This window comes from Dermacentor variabilis, chromosome 5, assembly GCF_050947875.1.
Source record: "Dermacentor variabilis isolate Ectoservices chromosome 5, ASM5094787v1, whole genome shotgun sequence".
In the NCBI taxonomy this organism is placed as follows: domain Eukaryota; kingdom Metazoa; phylum Arthropoda; class Arachnida; order Ixodida; family Ixodidae; genus Dermacentor; species Dermacentor variabilis.
The window spans coordinates 132451426-132475954 of NC_134572.1; the positions used below are offsets into that span (position 1 = coordinate 132451426).

Below are 24529 nucleotides of genomic sequence, written 5' to 3' on the forward strand. Positions count from 1 at the left end.
TGATAACGCGCATGCCGTTCGTTACTGAAAAGTACCGGGCTCGCAGCGTTAAAGAAAGGAAACGCGTCAAGGCTGATGACGATTATCGTTGTGTGGCAGATATACACCCCCAAAGGGTGCAAACTTCTTTTAGAGTGAAGGAATACTGAAGCTGCTTGGGAATATATAGGTATAGAGGGAAGAAAGTTTACTGATAAGAATAACCTGTGTCCGGGCTTATTGTCTCATCAGTCAGGAAAAGAGGTTCAGATAGTTCTGAGTGAGAGAAATATCAAGCTTGAATGCTCGCAGTTCCGAATGCAGAGAGGATCACGTCTTATCAGCTATATAATTCAAGTTGTCGAGGACGTCGTTCAGCGGATATGCAGAAGAACCTGGTCGTTTCCGAATGCATATAATTTTAGTACACGAAGACAATTAGGCACATGACAGTAAGCAAGGATTAGCTAAGGTTTATAGTTTCAGTGTGCTAATGTTATAATTTCGCTTAAGAGGCCTCCGCAACAGGAGATTACGTAAACAATGCATGTTTCGCACATTAGAGGAAAGTGTACATTCAGGTGCGGAAAGGTATGCATGCCTGAGTTAAAATAAATGTTTTGATGGGAGCGCTGAATTCGCGAATAAGTTGTACTTAATATGTGTAGGAATTGCACAAACCAAGACGACAAGTATTAACAGTAGACAGGACACGTGCTACGAACGACTCATATACACTTATCCGTAGTATCGTTTGGTGCCATTTCTACCAAGATGAGCCTGCAGCAACTGGGACAAAACATTAAGTCCTTCTCCAGTTACACTCCCTCGCGACTTTCCCGTTGAATCCGAAATTTAAGTGGAACATCCACCGCACGCTTCCTTTCAAGAGCATGCAGATGCGTTGGCTTCGACGAAACTTCGCCTTTTTGGGAGGATTCCTAGCCCCTTAAGCTCTTGCAATTGTGACTGTACAAGCACACATATACTGTAGCATTTAGCCGTCGCTAGAGTGAGACTGCTTGTCGAGAAAATGTTCATTTTTAACGAGGTTTTTTCATTCCCCCCCCTTCTTATTTTTTTCTGGCTAAGAACTGCGATTGCACCTGATCACGCACCTCGTTGAAGATCGCGTGATAATGAGGGCTATAAATCCCACATACACGTGACCACGTGATAACGAGGGTTTTATTATAAACCCTGCAGCAACCCCGCATATCGACCTATTTGTGGCGTTACAGCAACAAAACTTTTGTGAAGAGGGCTACCCAACTCGTGGTTTTGAGGTTTTACGGATATCATTTGCCTCTACATTGCTGCGCACAGCCACCAAACTAATTTACCATTCCCCATATCTTGCTATATAAAAGGTGCGCCAAACGTTTTTCGAGACCGCCAATGTATATCGGTCAAGGTCACGGCCAAAATTAAAGGAATGCAGTAAGATAAAAAAAAACGCATAATCCCAATATATTCTTTAAGCTGCCCCTCTAACCTGGGGCATGCATGCTGGTGGTGGCTTGTGAAATGTTTATATATATATATATATATATATATATATATATATATATATATATATATATATATATATATATATATATATATATATATATATATATACATATATATATATATATATGCACAAAGTCAGCCGCAGTTGGACTTTCTTGTGCTGTTCTCTATTGTTCACTAAACTGCATGGCCTGATGCTGCCAATGCTACTTTGACAGCGGCGCACTCGTCCGGATCTGCGACGCGATAAAAGTGCGCTAAGCTCAGCGTTCTCGTTTACACCCTTCGCGCGGCGAGAGCTTTAGCTGCACGCGCATTTTCTCAGCGGTTGTTTACGCGTAGTCGTCTCCTTGCATTAGTGACGAGGTTTTACGCACGAAGGCATCGTCACTTCAGCTATGCGGTATGCAGCATATAGCAAAGCTCCGGTTTATTATTACTGAATCAGGTTTCGTCCATGTTCATCCTAATACAAGTATAAGCGAGCGTTTTCATTGCATTTCGCCTCATTTAAAAAGCGGCCGCACTTGCTACCTCATACTGGATAGAAGATCACCACAGCCAGTCATCTATTGCCATACCCGCCGTGGTTGCTCAGTGGCTATGGTGTTGGGCTGCTGAGCACGAGGTCGCGGGATCGAATCCCGGCCACGGCGGCCGCATTCCGATGGGGGCGAAAACACCGGTGTGCTTAGATTTAGGCGCACGTTAAAGAACCCCAAGTATTCGATATTTCCGGAGTCCTCCACTACGACGCGCCTCATAATCAGAAAGTGGTTTTGGCACGTAAAACCCCATAATTTAATTTTTCATATATTGCCATGAATATATCGTCACCTATCCCTTAAACAGCAGATACAATACCCGAAAACGGGTTGCCGTTCGGAAAGGCTTATTTCAGTTTCTTTTCAAAACGCGTAAACTCCAAAAAAAATTGTACTGACTTCCTGACGCGTGAAGTAGGTAACTGAAAAAGACGTATCACCATGCATGCTCGCTTAAATTTTGTATATGCTACGTTTATGCAGCGCATTTCACCTGGCCGCGCACACGTCCTGAAAAGTCATGTACCACGCACGCCAATAACGGGGTTTGTTCGCTCGCGTTGCTCACCGAGCCACGGAACCATGGCCAGGCGTAAACACTTCGTCTTAAATACGACCATATGTTCGAATTGCACTTTGCGAAATATTCGCAGGGAACCTTCGCGAAGTCCTTTTTTCCACGCCTTAACAGTTTTGTTAAGGATATCCGTAAACTCCCCCGAGCAGACGCAAGCATAAAACACCACTTCAACGCGCTCTATTCTGTATCGACATCAACAGCGTTTTCTTGAAGCACTTCGCATGTTCAGTAACTCGCTTCCTTTGTACCTTTGTACCAGGGTAGCGTACCTCACCGCTGCCGATCAGTTGTTGCGACGCCTGTTTATCGAAGCTCGACCGACGTTGCTATTGGGTAGCGTGGCGTTGTCGGCGGGCTGCAGGCATCCGGTAGACCACGGCGATTTCTAGTGCGAAACTTGCACGGTTTATTCAGTGTTTCAGGTGAAAGATTCAGCTGAAAGTATTCAGGTGAAAGATGAGAAGAGAAGGACGTGGAAAAGTACATTGCGAGAGCCCCTTAAAATAGGCTCTCTGAAATCGTGGGCGGGATCTTGCTCACGTTAACGTCACGTGACAGGCACTGAGTCTGGTTTGTGGATGGGCGTCTCCCACTTTCAGTGAGCCGGTACGGGCCCGCCTCCGCAGGTACCAAGCCCCCAGGTCAGGATCGGAGGCGCTTATCCTTTCTTCGAGGCGACGTTGAATGGTTCGCAGAAAGGGCGCCTGGTCCATTCTCCCAGTTGACGTGGTAAGCCCTCGTCGTGGCTTTGCAGCTGCTCTCACTTTCAGTGAGCCTGTAGGCCCGGAAGGGGCGGCTTGACCCTTTTTTCCAGGGAAGGTTGGTTAGCGCAAGTTATCCTGCAGAGCTTGACAGTACGTGGAAAGGGCGTCTGGTTGTGAACAGGCGGGTGATCCATTGTCCCAGTTGACGTCTTGACCAGCATGTCTCCGCTGGAGGCAGCCCGGGGTCCTGTCTAGTTCGGGGAGAGCGCGCACGCACACAAAGGGGCCTGTGAACACTGCAGGGCGTCCGCCAGACCGGCATCCACTCGAGATAACCAAAGCGAATTAGGAATTCAACCTTCATTTCGATGAGGCATAGTGGTCGAGTATCCCTTTTGCACGGGGTGCTACTCGCCAGCCGCAACACTGTCCGATTCAACCGCTCTCCAATTCATCGACAGCGTGATGGCGACTTTAGCGCGATTGCAACTTCAGCGATGACGTGCGATAGCAGAAGAAATTCCAAGGATGAAAATAATGCGGCCGAGGCCCCGCGATGCAAGTGAGGCGGGCTTCTCCGCCCACTGAGTCGAGTTCTCCATAGCTGCGACCTTTACGTGCACAGCGCGCAGCGTGCTAGCTCCTCCTTTACACACCCGACAACACGTGATGATTCCGTGCAACCGAGAAGCGCGCGCCGGGTAACGTTCGCAGCATCTGCGGCGATGTGACAAAAACCACTCGGCTTTTGAGCGACCCCTCGTCGGAGCTGCCAGTGTTTGGCGCGCGTAAGAAGAGACTCCATTCGTCAAACGCGTTTGCTTGCTGCTGCATTTCTTTCTGCGCCACGACGACGACTGATATTCAGTGTCCGAGTATACGAGCGCACAATGCCAGATAAGAAGCCTTCGTCCCCCAGAGGCTCATCGCGCGCCTCGCTGCGACTGCAGTTACTTGAATCGAAGTGCTCTCGCAGCACCAACAAAAGGCCTCCCTGGAGCCTCGGCAAGCAACCGGAGCTCGACATCGTGACCGCCTCTCGGTTGCCTCCCGATGACGGATGACAAAGGGCGAGTGAATGGATGGGAAGTAGACACGAGGCCGAGACCGCCCCAGCATGGCTCCTATTAAAGTGTCCGTTTCTTCAGCGCAGTATTCTAGCGCAGTATAAGCGGCCTACGGACAAGCGCCTGCAACGCACTTGTAAATCGGTCCGAGATATTATAATTGGTAACGTTACATATAAGGGTTTGCAGTCCATATACTTACCTTGTTAATGCGCGCGTGACAATTTACAGTGAATTCGTAGTCGTAACTGAGCGCCAGCTGATAATAGTCATAGCATCTTCGAAATTGTTTATTGCCTTTGAAGCTGCCTCTGGCTTTATTAGTATATTTTATTAGTACCAGTATAGTATACTTTTATTGGGTGTTTTTGTGGATTGAGGCAAACATGTGTTCTGCATATGTATATTTACATCAGCGTTCACGCTCACATTTTTGTCTATTAGTTCGGTGTGAATGTCCGCAGCGGTTATTTATATCTTCGTTTCAGAAAAGCTAGACTGAATATGCACTGGTAATGTGTTGCCAAGGTTTACGGACCAACCGGGAAATGCAGCGTCTGTTCGTACTTTTTACCACCTGAATGATTGACCAGGCACTGGTTTAGGTGATACAGGCATGCGACCAGTGTACAACGCAACTACTTTGTTTGTTTTTTTTCTTCTCAAGAACCAGTGGACCTGTTGCCCGGTCTTGGTGATGAATCAGGTTACGCAACACTAAGATTAAGTGAGACAAGCCTTTGCACGAGAATTGGAATAAACTCTTTGATTTGGTCCCGCCGCTGGAAGCCTCAACAAAAGTGGCATGGGACAACTCAAACGAAACAATAGAGCTGAAAGCTGGGCGAGTTTATACTGATTCATTGTTGAACTGTGGCGCGCACAATAGGCGAAGGACACTGACTGGCGAGTCAGCGCTTGTTTGTTTCTTCTGCGTGTATCCGTCATCTTTTGTGTGCTCTACAACACAACAATGAATCGAAGGAAACGCTTAAGTGCCACAGAAAAAAAAAAAGGCGATATCTGACACAGCAATGACAAAAACGGTAACTGCGACGGCAACGATAACAGCCCGACGACAGCCGCAACACGGTGACTACGACGGTGCGACGAAGACAAGACAGAGTACACGTCGCGAACCCGGCCTTGCATCTTATTGTGCTCTGGCTGGAGAGAGGTATTGTGTTTTGTCTTCAGGCGATTGCATTTGCCAAGAAAACATGATAAAAGCTATGATTACGATACCCACAGCAAACGCCACAAAAATGAGCTCAAATGCCTCTAAAAAGCTTTCTCTGTAAAACAGCGTTTTTTCGCATAAGTATCAAGTGGACGCGAACTTTCGCGGCGGTTGCAAGGTGGTGGGTACTTGCGACAAAGGTCTTGGACAGCTAACAAAGCAAACTCTGGGAGACGCTATACAACGGAAGCTTCCGCTCGCCTGAAAGGTGGCACGTTTGGTTCACTGAGTAGTGAAGAACAGAGCGAACTGTAAAAAAACCGTTTGGCTAGAAGCTATTAGCTTGCTGAACGACAAGATTAGAGTGCAATATAAGCTTCCTGCTGTATATTCTGGTTCACCGTAACATGGTTCTATGTGGGTTTTCTCCTTGTAACAAATCCATAACGGGAATGCTGACATAGTCGTTCATAACGCACGCATGCGGCCCGCTCTCGCAAACAGATTCAGTCAGCGCTTCAAAGCTGTCTGAGGGCCTGCGCTTAATATTCTGACGTCACTTCCTGGCATTCGACAGTTCGCGGCAGCCACCCGACGGCCGCTGACGCAGAGCAATTCAGTCTCATTTCGCTTCGTATGCGTTCGTTTTCAAAATCGTTTCTCATCGCCGCTTTTCGAGCGTGTAACTGACGCTTGCTGTGAACCGTCAAGCGTCCGATGCCGAACGAGTATTTCGTGGCAGACTGCTCTGAATACTTTCTCACGGGGAAGATGTGGGTGTTTCCATTTTCTGAAGGACAGGTGCAATCGGAACAAGTGGATCCGCCTTCGGAAGAACTTTGTACCGACGTTGTACACGAATGTAAGTTCCTTTCTGCATTCGAACACTTCTGACAGTCGTCTCTCGTGACTCTTGATAACTTTTGATAGCGTGGCTCTGAATAACTAACTATAAGGCGCGTCGCCTTACAAACGTAACGTCAATGGCTACAGTGTTAACCGGCTGCTTATACTTGCACGTGCAGTGGTTCTGCGTTTGTGCAAGTGTGCGCCACTCATTTGAGATGTTCGTGTTTCGAACAATATATCGCTCGCTGATCCGAGGACAGAGTTCTGCAGATCTTGGTGCACTGAAGCCATGCACCTGAAGTCACATATGCGGTCATTGCAAATGTGGCCGGCTACTTTGACGATGCCGCTTCGACAGCGCGGCAATGCGAGAGCAACAAGAAAAGTTGGTTGCTGACAGAGCTCATGACACGCTAAACGGAAATGCTCACTGATTAACTACGCAGTTGGCCTGCGGCATTCTGAAATTTCTGCCTGTAATTATACAGCTTGATGCAGACAAGACCTGCGCGCATTTATATTAAAAAGTTTAATCATATAAGAATTTGGTAGAAAGCTTACAAACACATCAGTATTATCAGACTTTAAGAGCTGTGCACGTGTCAAAGAGGTCACATGTGTGATTAGCTAATTACGTTTGTGGCAGACTGCGCCTTAAGCATTTTCCACAAAAGAACTTCCACGTGCAAATTCACCACCTTGCGCGTATTGGACAGAGTGAAAAGTCGAACAAAATAACAAGGCGAGCACTCTTGCTGAAAAGTGTTCTTTATATTCCCATTTTCAAGTTTGTGTGCATGTACGGTGTGCGATCTTATGAACATTTACTTTGCGTACAGTCGTTACGTTTTTTTTCTTTATTCTTATAGGGGATCATGCACGTTAAGCATTTGCAGGCATGGGGTGCGTCTTGATTGGAATTGTAGATTTTTTTAATGCTAACGAATAGGCAGCAATTTGCATGTGCTTCACTTATCAGAAAAAAAACGGGAACAGGACAAAGGAAACCGGAGAGTACATTCACGTTACCTTGCACATCTTCACATGTTAGAAATACCTTAATTACGTTAGCCGAAATATTTAGATATAAATATAACCACGCATCATTAGACTCTCTGCGCTATGTGTGTAACGTTCTAATGAATCTTGCGCAGGCAATAAGGGAAAAGTGCGGTAGCTGGTCGGTCTGTGCACCGCGACGTGCTGACGTCACGTCACGTGGCGCGAAGGCCTGACAACTTGCCTACGTGTTGGCTCAGTCGGCGAATACATAATGTTAGTTCGGTAGCTACGTCACACAAGTCTCACATCTTCTAATTGTCCCTGGATGGATTTAAGTATAGTGTAGTTTGAGGGTGCGGTATTTCATGCTAAACGGATGCCTTCAAATGCGGAAATTTATGGAAGCGCTAGTTCCGACGAGTTTGCCCAGGCGTTGTGATTTTCAAGAAACGGCAATTTATTCAGTCGTCCCATTCCCATAAGACGAAGTAACTAAGATTCATCGATTTGCTGAAGACGTCGCGGATGTAAAGTTATTTCTTACTATAGACAGGAAACGTTTTCATGCTCTCTGCTTCACAGGCTTCCTATTCTTGTGAATGCGGTTGATATAGTTAGTTATATTCTAATTAACTTCATAACTTCGCCTCGTGGCCTTTAACGATTGGACGGTTACAGACAAGTTGAGATTTCAGGTTCTATTTTTAAACAATTAAGTCGATTGATCTTCTTTTTCTTTTCGTTTAAATCGAGCTTAATTATTCACCCAAATTTATTAATGGCATTGACTTCAAATATTACCGACAGCACCTAAACTTCGTTCAGTGGATGTATACGGATGTTATACAGACACAATATATACAGATGTCATTTTCCTTGTGTGTCATACAATGTTATATAAGCTTTCCACTTCGGTGCATACAGTTCCAAGAACGTTTTCGTGGAGCATGAAATTGAGATCGGCAGCGGTTAAAATCTTCATAGCTCAAGGCCATTGGCCCTAAGCTATAGCACGAGTTGATCGACCACATCTTTATTTTCCAAATGTCACGGCAAGCAGTGAGGTTTAACGGGGAACGCGCAATGTATTTTCGCCCGTTGCACTGCATGTGATAATTAGGCATGGCCAAATTACCGTATATCGCAACTTCACTAGCCATCCGCACTATTCTGCCGTTACAGGAACCAGCCGTAACGCTCTGATCACCCGCGTGCCTCGTTTACACCGTACGCTACCTATCCTGACACTTGTAGTATACGCTACCGTGGCGACCATCTGCTAAGTCACCACAATATTTCACGTCGTTCGGCGGCTGCGTTTGCGTATATATTAACACCATGAGGTACAATTTGCTCAAAACGTCACTTGCCACGTAAGCTACGATAAGAGTTGGAGGCAGGTATACAGGGTGACTAGAGAGTTATAGCTCGGCGAGCCAGCGGGCTCAGCGTGGACGACATGGACTCCCCATGTTGTACCACGCTTGCGCACTGGAGTCTACGCTGGCCCGCTGGGCCCACTGGCTCGCTAAGCTATAACTCTCTGCTGCCGCTCACGCTTACAATACTGTACCGCAAAACATGCGCCGATTTGTCTCGTCACAGATTTGCGGTGGCGTGCATGTTTGCTTGCGCACCGCACCGTGCTCGGTGATTGAAACGCGACACACGGAGCGCGTGACACTCGAAACGCCACCGGTGGGCACCGGGGGACACCGAGCTGATGCATTGTTGTATCATGAAAGCGATAGTATTCGTGAGCGACCGTGACTGCGCATTCGGCCCCTCATCGATAAGCCAGCGCTTACCGGTGGCTCAGCAAGCTCCGGCCGCCATCCAGTCCGAGTATCGCGTTTCAATCGCTGAGCCCTGCGCATGCGTGGATGCGTGCGTGCGTGTGCATTTATGGGTGCGTGACTGAGCGTGTGTGTGTGCGATCGCTTGGGTGGATGTCGAGGTTGGAAGCTGGGTTTCCTTCAGATGTGAGTTGTCAAATAGCTGCTTATTGGTTTTTTCGCAACTAACACTTACCGCGCGCACACAGGCAGACGAGCTATAGCTCATATGCGACTAATTACAATATGCAAAAGGGTCGAGTGTCACCGGCGTTCTCTCTTCTTTCTTTTTTTCCGCTTGCTACTCTAGAAAACGAAAGAATCCCTGGACGTGTGGAGATGACGCGCCTAATTATACATATAGCTTTATACATAAGGATAATGTAAACGTTGACGATTCAGTGTACACATGTTTTCATTTATCCCAAATGCCAATCCATGTTAACGGAGAAACCAGTTCGTATTTCTTTCTCTTCAATTTAAAATAACTATGCTTTCCTCCTGCATGGTTTGGAACAAACAGCGTGAATGACAATGAAACGCGTCCGGTTCCTTAAATCGCATTGGCAAAAAACGTATCGTTTTCGCTGCCCGACATTGCCGCTGGCAACAAGGATATCCGCTCTGTCGTTGCGCCTACTTTTTTCCGGCAAGAAACTCTCCGGCCAAGGATGCACCTGTTGCAACCGACACGAGCTCCTGCTGAAGTCTGAGAAGGAAAACGATTCGAACCAAGGTCGTCTGTTATATGTTAAGCGCTGTGCTATGCACATCCGCGAGAAACAGATGCATGCCGGTTTAGCGCAATCGCCACGTGCGGCGGCAACGTATGTACAATGAAAACACCATGGCGTTCTTTAGGGAGGTGCGCGTTCAATGGTGCACCTATTTAAGCTGACGCAATTTCAGTTTCAGCGTTACCGTAACAGAATATACTGCTATACTGAATACTGCTAATATACTGATATACTGAATGAAAGGGTGGATGCGTGATTTTCCCTTTATTGATTATGATTAGTTCTCCCCACTGCGGGTTTGCCTTTGCTTGCCTTTGCTTCGAGTTGTTGACAAATTCGACTTCGCCCTGCCAACTGCAAGCCGCCTGGTTAGCTCAGATGGCAGAGCGGCTGCCCCGGAAAGGCGGTGGTCCCGCATTCGAGTCCCGGACCAGGACGAATTTTTCTTCAACTGCAACGCCTTTCTTTCGAGGAACCAGTATGGGTTTCCTTTGTAATAATTGCTACCAACGGGTGGATGTCTGAATTTCCCTTTATTAACGGAATACACTGTACCAGCCAGTTCGAGCTACAGCATGCATGAAACTGCGACTTTGGTCGCTCAGACGCAGTAATGAACACGCCAGTTTTAGCTTAAGGGCTTGTGGGTTGTGGAGTCGTCCAGCTACATTGGCTCTCAGGAAGACGCCACAATTTGGGTCAAAAGTGAAATTAAATTTAATTAAATTATGGGGCTTTACGTGCCAAAACCACGATTTGATTACGAGGCACGCCGTTGTGGGGGACTCCGGAAATTGGGACCACCTGGGGTTCTTTAACGTGCACCTAAATCTAAGTACGGAGGGGGTCAAAAGTTCGGAATGTCGTGCGCAATGTAGAATGTCGTGACGTCAGGCTAGCCCAGCGGGGACCCTGTATAGCTCTGATAACTAGCAAGTGTCAGATATCGTGGTGCCTTCAGCTTCGAAGCGCAGGCAGCGCTGTGGGAGCCCTAAACAGGGGTCCGGCGAAGCAAATCCTGTCGCTCGAGTGGTTTCGAAACTTTTGGCAAGGGCTTACACGCGTGTGACAGTGGTGCAAGTTGAAGAGCGTAGCGCAAAAGTCACGATACCCGAGCATGTATGTGCACTGACTTGTCTGTGCGACACAAGAGAGTCAAAGTTTGCGAAAGTATATACACTGTAGTCCAGCTCAACACAAGAAAAGTAACGACAGGGACACAGGAAAGGAGAAGACAGAGGCGAGTAATTAGGACGAACCATAACCAGCTGGGCATGATTTTTATATATAGTTTCATTTTCTCCTAGGTATTTCATTTTTGCAAGCTCAGGACGCCGTCATATATTTACGGAGATAACATAAATCACAATATTTGGCAGGAACTGCGCCATCCTGCGATAGGCAACGTGCAAACGTGCGGTAATTCCTAATACTGCACCAAAGCTATTTACCTTCGTAATTTAGTGATGCATTCGTGATTTATTTTACGACGACGAAGAATAGTGGACGTCAATGAGGATTGTCATCATATACAAGGGCCCTTACGTATTCATCTTCGTTTATATTTCTTTCCTAAACTATACAAAATACGCAGAAGCAATTTGCACGGGCATCGACATCGTAGGACGAGTCCATAATGCAAACTGGCTCGCAGCGCTTCAACAGCAGGGAAATTACGACAAGTCGGTGCACTACAGTTAAAATGCGTGCGTGATCCGATCACCGAGAAAAAAGTGGCGTGTCGCGCAACGTCATATGCTCGTGTGTTCCGCTGCAAAGTGCTTGCTCTCTGTCAGTCGAGTTGCTGTTAACCCATATTTATTAGCTTAACAGGGAACAACATAAACTAAGTGGAAGCCAGGCACGTAAGGTGAAATTTTGCTTAGTTTTTCTAGAGCGAAGCGTGATCACTCTTTCGAGAGTGAAAGCTTGGTAAGAAATCTGTTCGTTGTCTTTCTTGCCCAGACTTATACGATAACAATTCATGGCGGGAAAAGAAATTGGTGTCTTGTTCGCAGTGGCGTAGCTAGGTCGTCTAGCACCCGGGGCCAATTGGCATTCTGTCCCCCCCCCCCCCCCCCCCGGGTGTAGCCGGCGGAAAGAGGGGTGTCTTCAGACGTATATGACCACCCCCCTCTCCCCACTGGCCCTTTGCAATTGAGGCCCACGGCCCCTCGGCGACCCCGCCCCCCCCCCCCCCCCTTGCTACGCCACTGCTTGTTCGCCTTCCCACTTATGAACTGACTTGAGAGCAAAACTGGAATTCTGTAACAAGATGTTCGCCTTCGCATTCATAACGTTGATAAAAGCAGAGCACGTTCAAACATTTAGTCATCATGTTTAATTTTATTCCACGAAAAACTCCGTAGTGACACACACGAATACACGCTTATTATCATCATGAACATTTGACCGGAAATGTTGAATATGCAAATCTAAAACCGACGAAGTGCGGGGACTCGCGCGAAGATTTTCGACCGCACCGACTGACGGAGACTGAAAGCGCGTTTGTCTGTGAACACAGTAGTTTCGGTAGCAGGCAGTATACGATACTTGTGTAGTGGCGGTCAGTATGCATAGCATGTTGACACTGGTGTTTTTCTCAGTGGTGGTAATTATAGCGTCGGTCGTCCTAATGGTATAGTCGTGACAGCGGAGCTTCTGGTATATATCATTAGTGATTTGTATGGTTTACAGGTCGTTACCCATGTCTCTACCGACTGCAGTTATACATAGGAAACTGGTGAATCACGTTATCCAGAAGCACTCTTCACGTGTGTGGCCGACAATGCGCATGCGCAAGGGTCTTAAGATCGCCGTTCGCGTGCAAGTGGTGTGCGGTACATAGTATATAGCCTCCAACTACCTAATAAGGAGCTTAAATATTTTACCAATAGGTTGAAAACTTTCTCTTCTCTTATCAATCTGAAGATAGGGAATCGCTGTAATGGTCATTTTCGCATGCGGACACATTCGCCTCGGAATGCATGACTCGTGAAGTGCGGGTACATAATGTACGTGAATGCGTGACGCAAGAAGACGGCAAGTGATATTTATGATCTGCTTTTAGCATTGCACCAAATTGAGGATGACGAATGCAGCACAGAAAAGCCTTCATCTGCACAGATAAGCGTATGCACAACACCAGTCACGAATCATCGTTACTTATGTTCAGAACTTGAGCCGGAACAAAGATTTCAAAAAATCATTGAGATAGGGATGTGTTGCTGATGAAAGCTTGAATACGTTATTGCCTTGCGATGGAAAAATGCAAAAACAAGAGCAACGCTTTAGGTTTTAGTACTGTTTATGCACAGCGAATAAAACCCATACTGCACGAATTCGTGAAGGAATAAGGCTTTAACTTGTTCAGAACTGAGCAGTATACATGCTTCGTTAAATTCCTCCTTGCCGGAGTTACATTTGTCGCGTGGACTTTCTACATGGTGCATTGGATGTTTTAATTTCACGAGAAAAAGAATATCCAGTTCGAAAACGGCCTTGCACAAACTGCGATGCTTTGCGCTACAGAACGGGCATTCAGTCAGTTTGCGAAAAAATCATTTGACTGCAAAAGCTGTCGGAGCACTGCCAAAATGTCGCGCAGCCGATTCCCGCCCTGGATTCCAACCGGCTTGTTTTCTTCTTGCTCTGACCTTTTGCTATCACATTAGCACCTTGTGGCGCTTAATATATCTTTCGGATGGAAAACTTGTCACATTTCTGGCATATTCGACCAATTAGGAATGTGAAATTTTTTATAAGGAGGCTTGTTGGCGTGCGCCCACGAATGTGAACACTCCTTAAGTATGAAAAATAATTAACCTGCGGAAAGACAATCCGCTATTATTTCTATATATACACTTTGTAATAACTAGCACAGCGACTCGATGAAGTTATCTGGCGCATAATCGTTACTCTAGTAAATAACGAAAAGATAATATCCGCTTTGTGACCACACATGGGTTATCCTGCGAAGAAACACACCCTAACTTGTACGTTCCAACACCCTTCCCGCTTATTCATAGACTTTACAGCATACGACCAATGAGAAAGATGTCTTCGTGTGTTCCCAACACGTTTTAAACGTCAATATCTTCATTACAAATTCTCATTATGAAGCTTTGCTTCGGCGTGTTCAATTGTACAAAGGAGTGTTCGAAGGGTTATTAAGTGTGCGGTTTGCTTGTATCACCGGTTAAATACAGAATAACGAACGTAAAGAGGCGCCTAGGAAAGACTTGATAAATCTGGCGTCGGAGCCCGTGGAAAGACACTAAAATTGGGGTCAAGGCTGCAGGAACAACATTAATGGGTGTCTATGTCGCCTGTATAAAAAAAAATGACGGTTGTAGCGTACAACACCACTATCCAATTCTCGTCGAAGCGTTTTGCTGCGTCAAAGTCGCGTTAAGTAGTACACGCGAAAATGCTTTGGCTTTGAACGAGGGAATGGTGAGTTAATGCGACGAGCGACGCGAAAGCAATTCTGAGCATTGAAGGTGCACAACACGATCTTCTAATACCGATGAATGTGTAATGCCCGGCAGAGCAAAAAAACAGAATGATAACGGGGAGTGACCAGCACGGCGATTAACGGGATCCCATCGAGGAAAACAAACCCGGCAGGTTTACTATCCCATATAGCGTTTCTTACAAAAACTACTGTAGAGGGATCGAGCTCCGACCATTCAGCTATCATGCATGGACTAATCCATGGTGAGTGCATGGATTTGTCTAATATCCGTGCGGTGTGGCTTCATGCGTTCTCATTTGTAATGTGTGTACTTATTGCGCTTCGAATTTCTAGTTTTTCAGGAAGCCCTATTGTTCTACACACATGGACGCAACAAGTGTGTGTACACATGTAGTAAGTACCATTGCGAAAAGTTGGATTTATAACGCAATAGTTCAAAAACGATCGATTGGCGAAGTCACGAATCTATTGCGAAGGCAGAAGGACGGAGTTCAAGCAAATCAATGAACTAACCATGATTACCACGCTGGCGGAGCGATCGTATATATACGTGCAGCTTCCGTAGACTGTAGCGCTACAATAGAAGTAACCTAATCCTTCTACAGTAATTTTTGTACCAAACAATTATGCAATTATAACCGCATGCGTAAAGATACATGAAGAAATATAGCGGTCGCTGCATGATATTCGTTTCCAGGCAGCAGTGCGTTCATAACTTATTCTGCACCCGTACTGCATACTTATGCGTGCTAATAAATAAGAGACCGCGTCTTCGTTGAGTGTCCTGCCATAATTTCCTATTTATACAAATTGTAACACTTTACGAGTAGTATGCTACAATCATGGCATACAGAGTTATTGCAGTGTGCGCTTTCATGAGCAGCTGGCTAAGAAACGTTAGAAGGCACATCGTGTATAGAAAGCTTTCTTCTTCCTTTTTTGTAATGGTGCAGCGCCAAACTTACGATCTCTACACAGAAAGGCGAGAAGTAAGTGACCGGTATTAACTATTCAGGGATCGATGGAGGGAATATTAGAGAATTCCGAAAAATTCGGGGAACGTGGTTCATCCTGCATGGCACTCCTTTCGCGTAGCACCCGTGTTTTGCCACCCTTAAAGATGTGTATCTAGCAGTACAGGTCTGAAGGCATAGCTGCGCAAGAACAACCACGGTGCCTATGTTCAGTATCACGCCACAGAAAGTTACCACGGGCACTAAATTCAGTGCCGATCACGTGGACAAGGAAGCACGGACGGAAGAGCACAACACGTAGTGGTCTGGCCGAAAGCCATTAACGCCAGCATTACCTTTGGAACGACACCGATCACGGCTGTTCCCTCCGAGGGAGCCGCTAAGCCGCCACCATCAACGTAACGACGCACACCGTGCTACTACCGCCGATGCCACTGCGCTGGCGGCGCGACCGGGAATCAGGGCCCCGGGTGGGCGATGAGCGGCCACGGAGGCCCGCTGGCGCGCTCCGGGCGCCGATCGCGGCTCGATGATTGATGGCGCCGCGAGGGGCCTGATGGATGGCGGCGGGCGCTTTGTTTACGCGGCGTCCGCGGCGCACGTGGTCCGGTCGCCGGCGAAGCAGGGCTCACCTTGGTGCTGTTTGCGCGTGGTCTTCTTCTCCTTCATCCAGGGGTACTCCGGGACGCCGAGCGGCAACTTGGCCCCGCCGGGCGATCCGCCCAGCGGGCTCTGGCACATGGCAGGCGGCGGCACACCGCCCGGCGCCCGTCCACCTCCGTTGTGGAAGCTCTCGTTGACGTGTGGCAGCGCTGTCATGAACTCCGCCATGGACGGCTGGCTGTTGATGAAGCCCGTCTCCTCTTCCATGGCGGAACACCCCTCCGAAGAGACGATGGAAAAACAAAAAAAAAGAAACAACTCGAGGCGTCCCGCTCACGGCATGACGCGGCCGCCGCTCCAAAAGCCCGCGCTGCCCGCTCCGCTTCTACCACGACTGCTCTCACTCGGCGACGACGGCCGCGACGACTGCCGGCAGCGCCGCGCTGCTGCTCCCATCGACGACGCCCCGCGCGCGTTTCCCGAGGCCACGCCGAGCACGCATTTCGCGCGATTGATAACGGAACGCGGTTCCCCCCTCCGCGCTGGTTGCGTCACGTGGGGGGCAGGCGACCAATGGCGCCCCGCCTTCCGCGCCGCGGCCCCGCCCACCGGGGCGCGCGCGCTCCGTCTGGCTGCACGGGTGCGCGCGCGCGCGTGTTTGCGTGCGTTTGCCGACGCGCTAGCCGCTGGCGACGTGCGCTTGTGCGCGCTCTTCGCGCGACGTCGCCGATGGGTTTGTACGCGAGCGCGCTTAATGACGGCTGACAAATCGGTGCGCCCGGCCCGAAGTGCGGTATCCATCACGTGGCCTTCTCTTTCGCTACGCGCCGGGCTCCCTGGGCTCCCCCCGCACGCACGCACCACAGGTGAGGCGTCGCAGATTCGGGAGCGCCCCCCCCCCCCCCCCCCCCCCCCGCTGGGTCAGTAAGATCTCCTTCCGCAAGGCGTCATGCTGCGCGCCTGACGTGCTCTCTTCAATCATGGCCTGTCACGTTCACGCGGTCGCGCGTCGCTGAAGGCGTCTCGGGGCTTGACGGGCTTCGTTTCGCCGTCGCAGGCCTGTCTGGTCTGGCAAGCCGTCGACAATGCTGTAAGCTCGCTGCCACCACTGGCGACGAAAAGACCCATTTTATTCTGTCTCAACCGCGCTGGTGACGCGTCCCGCAGGGGCGAACCCATCTCTTTCGTTGAGCACACCAATAAAGAATGCATTATGACAATTCAATGTTTCAGCTCTGAAAGGATAATGCGAATCAAGGTTGTCCGAATTTATTATATAAACACGTGAATGATAATGTTTTGTGGTTTGAAGAGATATGGCGTTGTTCTTAACCTATCTTTGCCCGTTGTCACCAGCCGCGAGCGTGGGTTGTTCAAGCCCACATTGTTTTATGTTTTTGTTCGTTACTACAACATTAAGGAAAGCCTGCATTTCCGTTCTTCTTGTGCGAGGATTGCATCGGAACTTCACTCTCTCACTTATACATTTTATTCGCATATTAGGTTCACTCACGTGTGCTGACTCTTTCGAAGCAGCGACTTGAGGAAAGAGCAATTCATCAATCAGCGACGCTGTGTGCATGTCATTTGACAGTCTTTGTACTGCCTCTGATTGCGAGCACATATATGCCACTTCTTTCGTTTTATGTGCGTTTCAATACTCATTAAAGAAGCACGTTGTGACCCGCCGCGGTTGCTCAGTGGCTATGGTGTTGGGCTACTCAGCACTGTTGCGTTCTCCAGGGTAGCCCACTGCTGCCGAGTTGTTATGACGCCTGTTTTTCTAAGCTCGACCGGCGTTACTATTGGGTAGCGTGGTATTGTCGGCGGGCTGCAGGCAGCCGGTAGACCATGGCGACCAGTCAAGGACGAGACGATTTCTAGTGCGAAACTTGCGGGGTTTGTTGAAAGGTTGGTGAAAGATAAGAAGATAATGAAGTGTAAAAGTACACTTGCAGAGCCCCTTTAAATAGGCTCCATAAAATCGTGAGCGGGATCTTGCTCACGTCAGTCACGTGACAGGCACTGAGTCTGGTTTGTGGATGGGCGTCTCCCACTTTCAGTGAGCCGGTACGGGCCCGCCTCCGTAGGTACCAAGCCCCCAGGTCAGGGATCGGAGGCGCTAGCTTATCCTTTCTTCTAGCACGCGTTGGTTCGCGGAAGTTCTCCCGTAGAGCTTGACAGTTCGTGGAAAGGGCGTCTGGTTGTGGATAGGCGGCCGATCCATTGTCCCAGTTGACATCTTCACCAGCATGTCTCCGCTGGAGGCAGCCCGGGGTCCTGTCGAGTTCGCGGAAAGGGTGCACACACATAAAGGGCTTGTGAACTCTGCGGGGCGTCCGCCGGAACGGCATCAACTCGAGATAACCATAGCAAATTAGGAATTCCCCCTTCGTCTCAATGAGGCATGGTGGTCGAGCATCCTTTTTGCACGGGGTGCTACACGCCAGCCGTAACTGCACGAGGTCGCGGGATCGAATCCAGGTCACGGCGGCCGCAGTTCGATGGGAGTGAAATGCGAAAACGCCCGCGTACTTAGATTTAGGTGCGCGTTAAAGAACCCCAGGTGGTGGAAATTTCCAGAGCCCCCTACTACGTCGTGCCTCATAATCAGAAAGTGGTTTTGGCATGTAAAACCCCATAATTTAATTATTTTTAAGCACGTTGTCGCTTATCTTCATATTGTCTCTTTTAGCGTGCAATTATATGATACTTTTCTTTGTTTTATGTACGGCTTAAAACTAAGCAACGAAGCACCATAGCACTTACACAGTTGGTGTTCACGTTTAAATTTTCATTTCCCTAAAAAAAAAAAAAAACATTGGTAGTATATGTTCTTGCTACCACTGGTCTGGTGAGACTCGCGACAGCAGATAAACATTCAGCACAGGGGCTCAGAAAAAGCAGCGACGCGAAGTGATCGAAAATAAATAAATAAATTTCGGCAGATGTACCACAGCCATGATTACAGTTTGCTGAGCGAAGCCTGGCGGACTTAATAAAATGACTTCGGCAGTATGTCAGCATTTGTCTGAATAATCGAGGATTACCGTTTCACATATGAATTGGGGACCCACGCTGCGTGGATGCCAGGAGGGATTTCGAGGGGAATCGTTTTGTTATGTTTTATCGGCTGTAAGGTCATTAGCACCCGCCCATCAAGTGCGTGTCGTGCATATTGTTTTTTGTCGCGAAGCCTCGGTGGCGCTCCGCATTCCAAGTGTTCTTTGCATGCTTCTGTTTACGTGGCATGTCATCTCCATTTATTGTCGCTCTTCATTAACCACATGTACGGTCTGCCGTACTCGTCACCATCGCGTAGCCACTCCATGGTTGGCCTCTAAACAACGTCTCTTCCAGGTCAGAGCATCGTATGGCAACTAAGGAACTTTGCGTTGCTCGCCAATCCGGAAAATTCTAACGTCACATTCATCTTTACTGCGCGAAAGCAATGGCGACTGCTGATAGTTATATATCTACTGCCCAACGTGTTATACGAGCTCGACGAAGGCAATTTTCTTTACATTTGATGACTCGTGCTTTGACGGATAACGAATGCCGAAGAAATAATTTTGCAAATATTTCCAGCCCCCCCCCCCCCCCCAAGAAACACTGTTGCAATATTGCAGTCATTTCATGCTAATGTAACAAAGAATATTTCTTTTCTGTATATTAAGAGATTATAACAACGAAGGCAAGCAAAAAAGGACACAAGAAGTAAAGCAATTTTGCGCATTTCCCCGCAGGAAAGGCTGCCTGGAAGTGCGGTCATGCGGAGGGCCTTTTTAAACACACAGAAACGCTAAAAAAATATGCCGCTAATCAAAATTATGTATTCGTGGGCTTTAACGTTACCAAAGTACCAGTGTGCTTAGGAAAGTAGCCGTACAGTGTAGGGTTACGCGTTAATTTTGACAGCCCAGGATTCTTTACCGCCCACCTAAATCTAAGCGCACGAGTGTTCTTCTTTCTTTTTTATCTTGCATTCCACCGCCTTCAATATGCGCCCACCACCACCGGGAGTCGAACCCGGGAGTTAATCCTAAGCGGCCATAACCATGCACTAAGCCTCAAAGGCGGGTGCACTTGCATGAAAATAATTGAGCATGAGAGCAACATAATATATCCCTTACAAAAATGCCCATTAACATTATTTAGAACTTCTACCAACTTTCTATTTACTTTCTTGACAGTCTATTTGCATTGACATTCTAGTAACATTTGTTCATACACTGTCAAAATACTTTTCCTACTTTTGTATAAAGAATGTTTTAGGTATACCGTTAAAAGACTTCCTTCTTCCTTTTGTATAAAGAATATTTTCAATACACTATCAAAAGACTTCTTTCTTACTTTTGTATCAAGAATATGTTAAATACACCGTTAAAAGACTTTCTTCTTACTTTTGTATAAAGAATATTTTAAATGCACCGTTAATAGACTTCCTTCATACTTCTGTATAAAGAACGTTTTTAATACACCGTTAAAAGACTTCCTCCTCACATTTGTATAAAGAATATTTTAAATACGCCGTTAAAAGACTTCCTTCTTACTTTTGCATAAAGAATATCTTAAATGCACCGTTAATAAACTTCGTCCTTACTTTTGCACATATAATATTTTAAATGCCCCGTCAACATGTCTTCTAGCTTTTCTCTATATAACAACTTTATTACTCCGTCAAAAGGCTCATTACTTTTGTGTAATGTTTCACTATACATCATCAAACTACTTTTTCTTTCTGAAGGACCTGTATCCTCAGTACGTCCACAGCTCGTACTGTTTGCCGAAAAATATTTAGAATGGGAAGTAACTTGAGAGTTTTCGTTAAATTTTTCCAACACACATTAATGCCCATATATATGACATACTCAGGAATCAAGCTCTTTGTTTTAAATCATAATCCCGATCCAAGTCGGTTGCGAATTGTTGACGGAGTGCTACTAAAATGTCTAAAGAAGTGTGTTCGTAAACTGTTACAACTAATCTTTTTAAACCTTCTACTGGACTACGTGAACGTGCGGTGACGTCAGCACACTTCGAGAAAATTTGCTTGCGCTACACCACACGACCGGTGTGATAGCGGAGTACTGTGCAGGCCTCGCCCCAGATGCACAGCTGTATCCAGGCCTTGGGGCTGGTTAACTAAATGCCGATTCACGCTTGAGCCGTGACGCGTGCGGTCGGGCAGAAAACTGCACATTTCGCGCACTGGTTCACAAATTTTTGTATGCACTGGGCTCGCACATGCACTGTAAACCGAAATGTGTGTACCAGTCTGCGGAATGTGCAAATTTTCACCCGACCAGATGAGTGCGGGCAGGCGGGTGGTGTGGCGTGGGGCTCGAGCGTAATTTTCCCTTACCAAGCACTGCTATTGCAATGCCACCAATTAGCTTTGCAACGAGATAATCAGGTCAGTGCAGTGCGAGATATAAATAGTACGCCTTAAGCTGGAACGTGTCAGCATAGTAGCGTCAAGATATTTGTTAAAAAGAACGAAAAGAGCCGAAACTCAGGGTAACGCGGTGCTTTAACGTTGCCGCTCAAATGTCGAAAAGGCTGCAAAATACAGCTGCTGCTGAGTGAGAGCGAGTATTGACCTGATAAGCGCACAGGTCGAATAGAAAGGAATGCTGAACTCTTTGAAAGTAACACCTTTCTGTGAAAAAAGAATGAAATTGCCCTTACTGTATAAAAAATGTAGCTTTGTACGCATCCCTATTCGCACCCTTTCGTCCCTGCTTCATACCGACGGCTTCTGCACATTAAATGAAACTAATAGGACATTGCATCAAAGTGAAGGCAAAGTAACTATGTCAACTGATCTGCTTTACGGCGATGGTAGTTTGCTGTGTGTGAAAACAGATTGAAAAGAAATAATTATGCACTCTTAACATTCAGCGATTTCGCTTCATAACACGGCGACAAAATTTTCAGGTCCGACAAGGGGTCATCATGACATCTGTAATTATGGTATTCCGGATACCAAGAGCCAAGGTATCAAAGGCCATGCTTTTGCCGTTCTTCTAGCGTCTGAAAACCGCTAACGCCATAGCCGCCACGCTTTGGACGTGTATTTGACTATAAAAATACCACTACAATAGGCTTCAGCATTATATTGCACTGGGCGCCATGGAGCAAAGTTTTGTCTTTGAAAGCGGCAAGTGCTAAATGGGTGTTCTTACGCAAGATAGAATAACCACATAATTTACCCAATATTATTTTGTTTTGCTGTGCTTATTACATTTGGAGAAAAAAAAGCGAGTTTCCAGAACAATAATTGCCTCGAAATATAAAACTATACAGCCTCTAAATGTGCAACAAAATTGAGCCGGCTGTCTTGTCAGTTTTTTTTTTTCAACTAGGACCACGAGGTGCATTCCTCCTCTAAGTGCAGTTCCCAGAAAGGGGTGCGCCCACAAAGGCCGGCCATAGCTTTCACCAAGAGGCGATGAATATCTAGGTATCAGTCAACCATTCCATGGTCGGGGGAGAGGGGGGGGGGGCATGGTTCGGCGTAAAGGCGGGCTTTAGTTCCGTGGCGGTCGAGGCGAAACGGGTGGATGGAAAGAATGTCACATGCCTATCTCTAGAATAGAAGCTTCGGCTTGTGCGTTTTACAGCCGGATGTTAACAGCGCAAAACGTAGACGAGACGAGAGGACCACAACGCAAGCGCTGACTTTCAACAACGTTTATTTGAAAGAAGCACGGCTTCTTATACCATTGCCCACACGTGTCACAGAAACGTGATCGCACATCATGTGAACCACGCACTTTTTATTCGTTAATATAGTTAGAGAGTTAATGTAGTGCTTACTGCCCCGGAAAAACTGAAAAGCCTCTGCCGACGAGTCAATGCTGAAGAGCCGATAAAGCAACAAGGGTGCACAATAAATTACCAGAATCGTTTTGTGGAGTGTACAGAAGCCGTGGTGCATTCAATACCTTTGGAATGTGGAAAAAAAGTATATAGGGAAAACTTCAAGATGCACAAGCGAAAGACTAAAGGAACATAAACTTAGCGTCGAGCAGGCTAACAGGAGGTGCAGCGGTGGCGTAGAGATAGAACACCCGACTCGCGTGCAAGAGGTCCGTGGTTCGAATCCCGGTGCCGGCAATTTTCCACCGGATTTTAAAAAAAAATCCGCGTGTTGATAAAATTGCACAAACAGGCCTGGAGTGTGGCCTGATCCCGGTGACCAGAACCGGTAACGCACTCCCTCACCAGAGCAGGATTGGCCACCCTGGTGCAGTACTTGGCCACAACCTCCTATGAACACAAGTGACCGGGGTTGTTGAAGTATGGGAGAGGCCTTTGCCCTGCAGTGGGCGTAACCAGGCTGATGATGATGATGAGGCTAACAGGAATCTAGGTATTCATGTCAGGGATTGCCCGGCCACGGCGGCCGCATTTCGATGGGGGCGAAATGCGAAAACACCCGTGTGCTTAGATTTAGGTGTACGTTAAAGAACCCCAGGTGGTCAAAATTTCCGGAGTCCTCCACTACGGCGTGCCTCATAATCATAAAGTGGTTTTGTCACGTAAAACCCCAAATATTATTATTATTATTACCAGGGATTGCCCCCTCGAAAGCTTGCACCGCAGAATTCAGACGCAGTGAAGTGCTCAAGAAACACAATGACCAGCTGGTCCGGGAGATAATTGAGGCAGCCGAGATTGCCAGACTTCGTGATCAATGCGTTAGTACGCCGTTCTTGTTACTGACAAAAAAAGAACTTGAGCTTTTGCACGTACAATCACTAATCTTGAGTGCAAAAAAAGAAAAAAGCGCGTGTTTCACGTGATGTGCGATGACGTGCATGATGTGCATGTCGTGTCACAAACATGTGTCTGTGACACGTGTGGGCAATGGTATAAGAAGCCGTTTTTCTTTCAAATAAACGTTGTTGAAAGTCAGCGCTTGTGGTGTCGTCTCGTGTCTCGCCTACGTTTTGCGCCGTTAACACCAAGATGCCTATTTCGCTCATGCGCACAAATTCGACAGTGGTCCGAGTCGAGGCCAAGAGGGAGACCATCGCAATCGCCATCGCGGAAGTTTTGTCTGTCTCCAAATTATAATAAAAGGTATGTTCTTTTCCATCATTCTTCATAAACATATTGTTATGACGTGATTTTATTTCAGTTTCTTGTGCCGCATTTTAGCAGGTTATTATAGCGTGAACTGTAACGACGTGAAATGTTTTAAGAACGATTTTCTTACATACTTGAACTATGCCGCGTCATGTGGTTCGCTTAAAGAGTTTATAAACACGAAGCGTACAAATACTTTGTTTTCACAGCGTTCGCAATGACTTAATGTCTGGTAAATATTGTCTGATTATGAACTCATTCTTTGCTCTCTCCTACTCTAGCTGTACAGGATGAGAGATAGTAAAATACTGAGCGTGGTAGTTTCACGGTTCACAATGACATGTGTTGCACTGGTTAGACAAGTGCGAATGTGAAATAAGATCATTCG

The 24529-nt window shown here is 47.1% G+C and overlaps 1 protein-coding gene across 2 annotated transcripts in view; it reads right to left on the bottom strand.

The window, feature by feature from the left end:
- pb (homeobox proposcipedia) overlaps positions 1-16518 on the bottom strand; it is a 113268-nt gene extending 96750 nt beyond the window's left edge. For both annotated transcript variants that reach the window (XM_075693521.1, XM_075693519.1), the window contains exon 1: positions 16074-16518. In XM_075693521.1, coding sequence (XP_075549636.1) covers positions 16074-16311 — 238 coding nt within the window. In that variant the 5' untranslated portion in view covers positions 16312-16518. The remainder of the gene's footprint in view (positions 1-16073) is intronic.
- Between the last annotated feature and the right edge of the window lie 8011 nt (positions 16519-24529).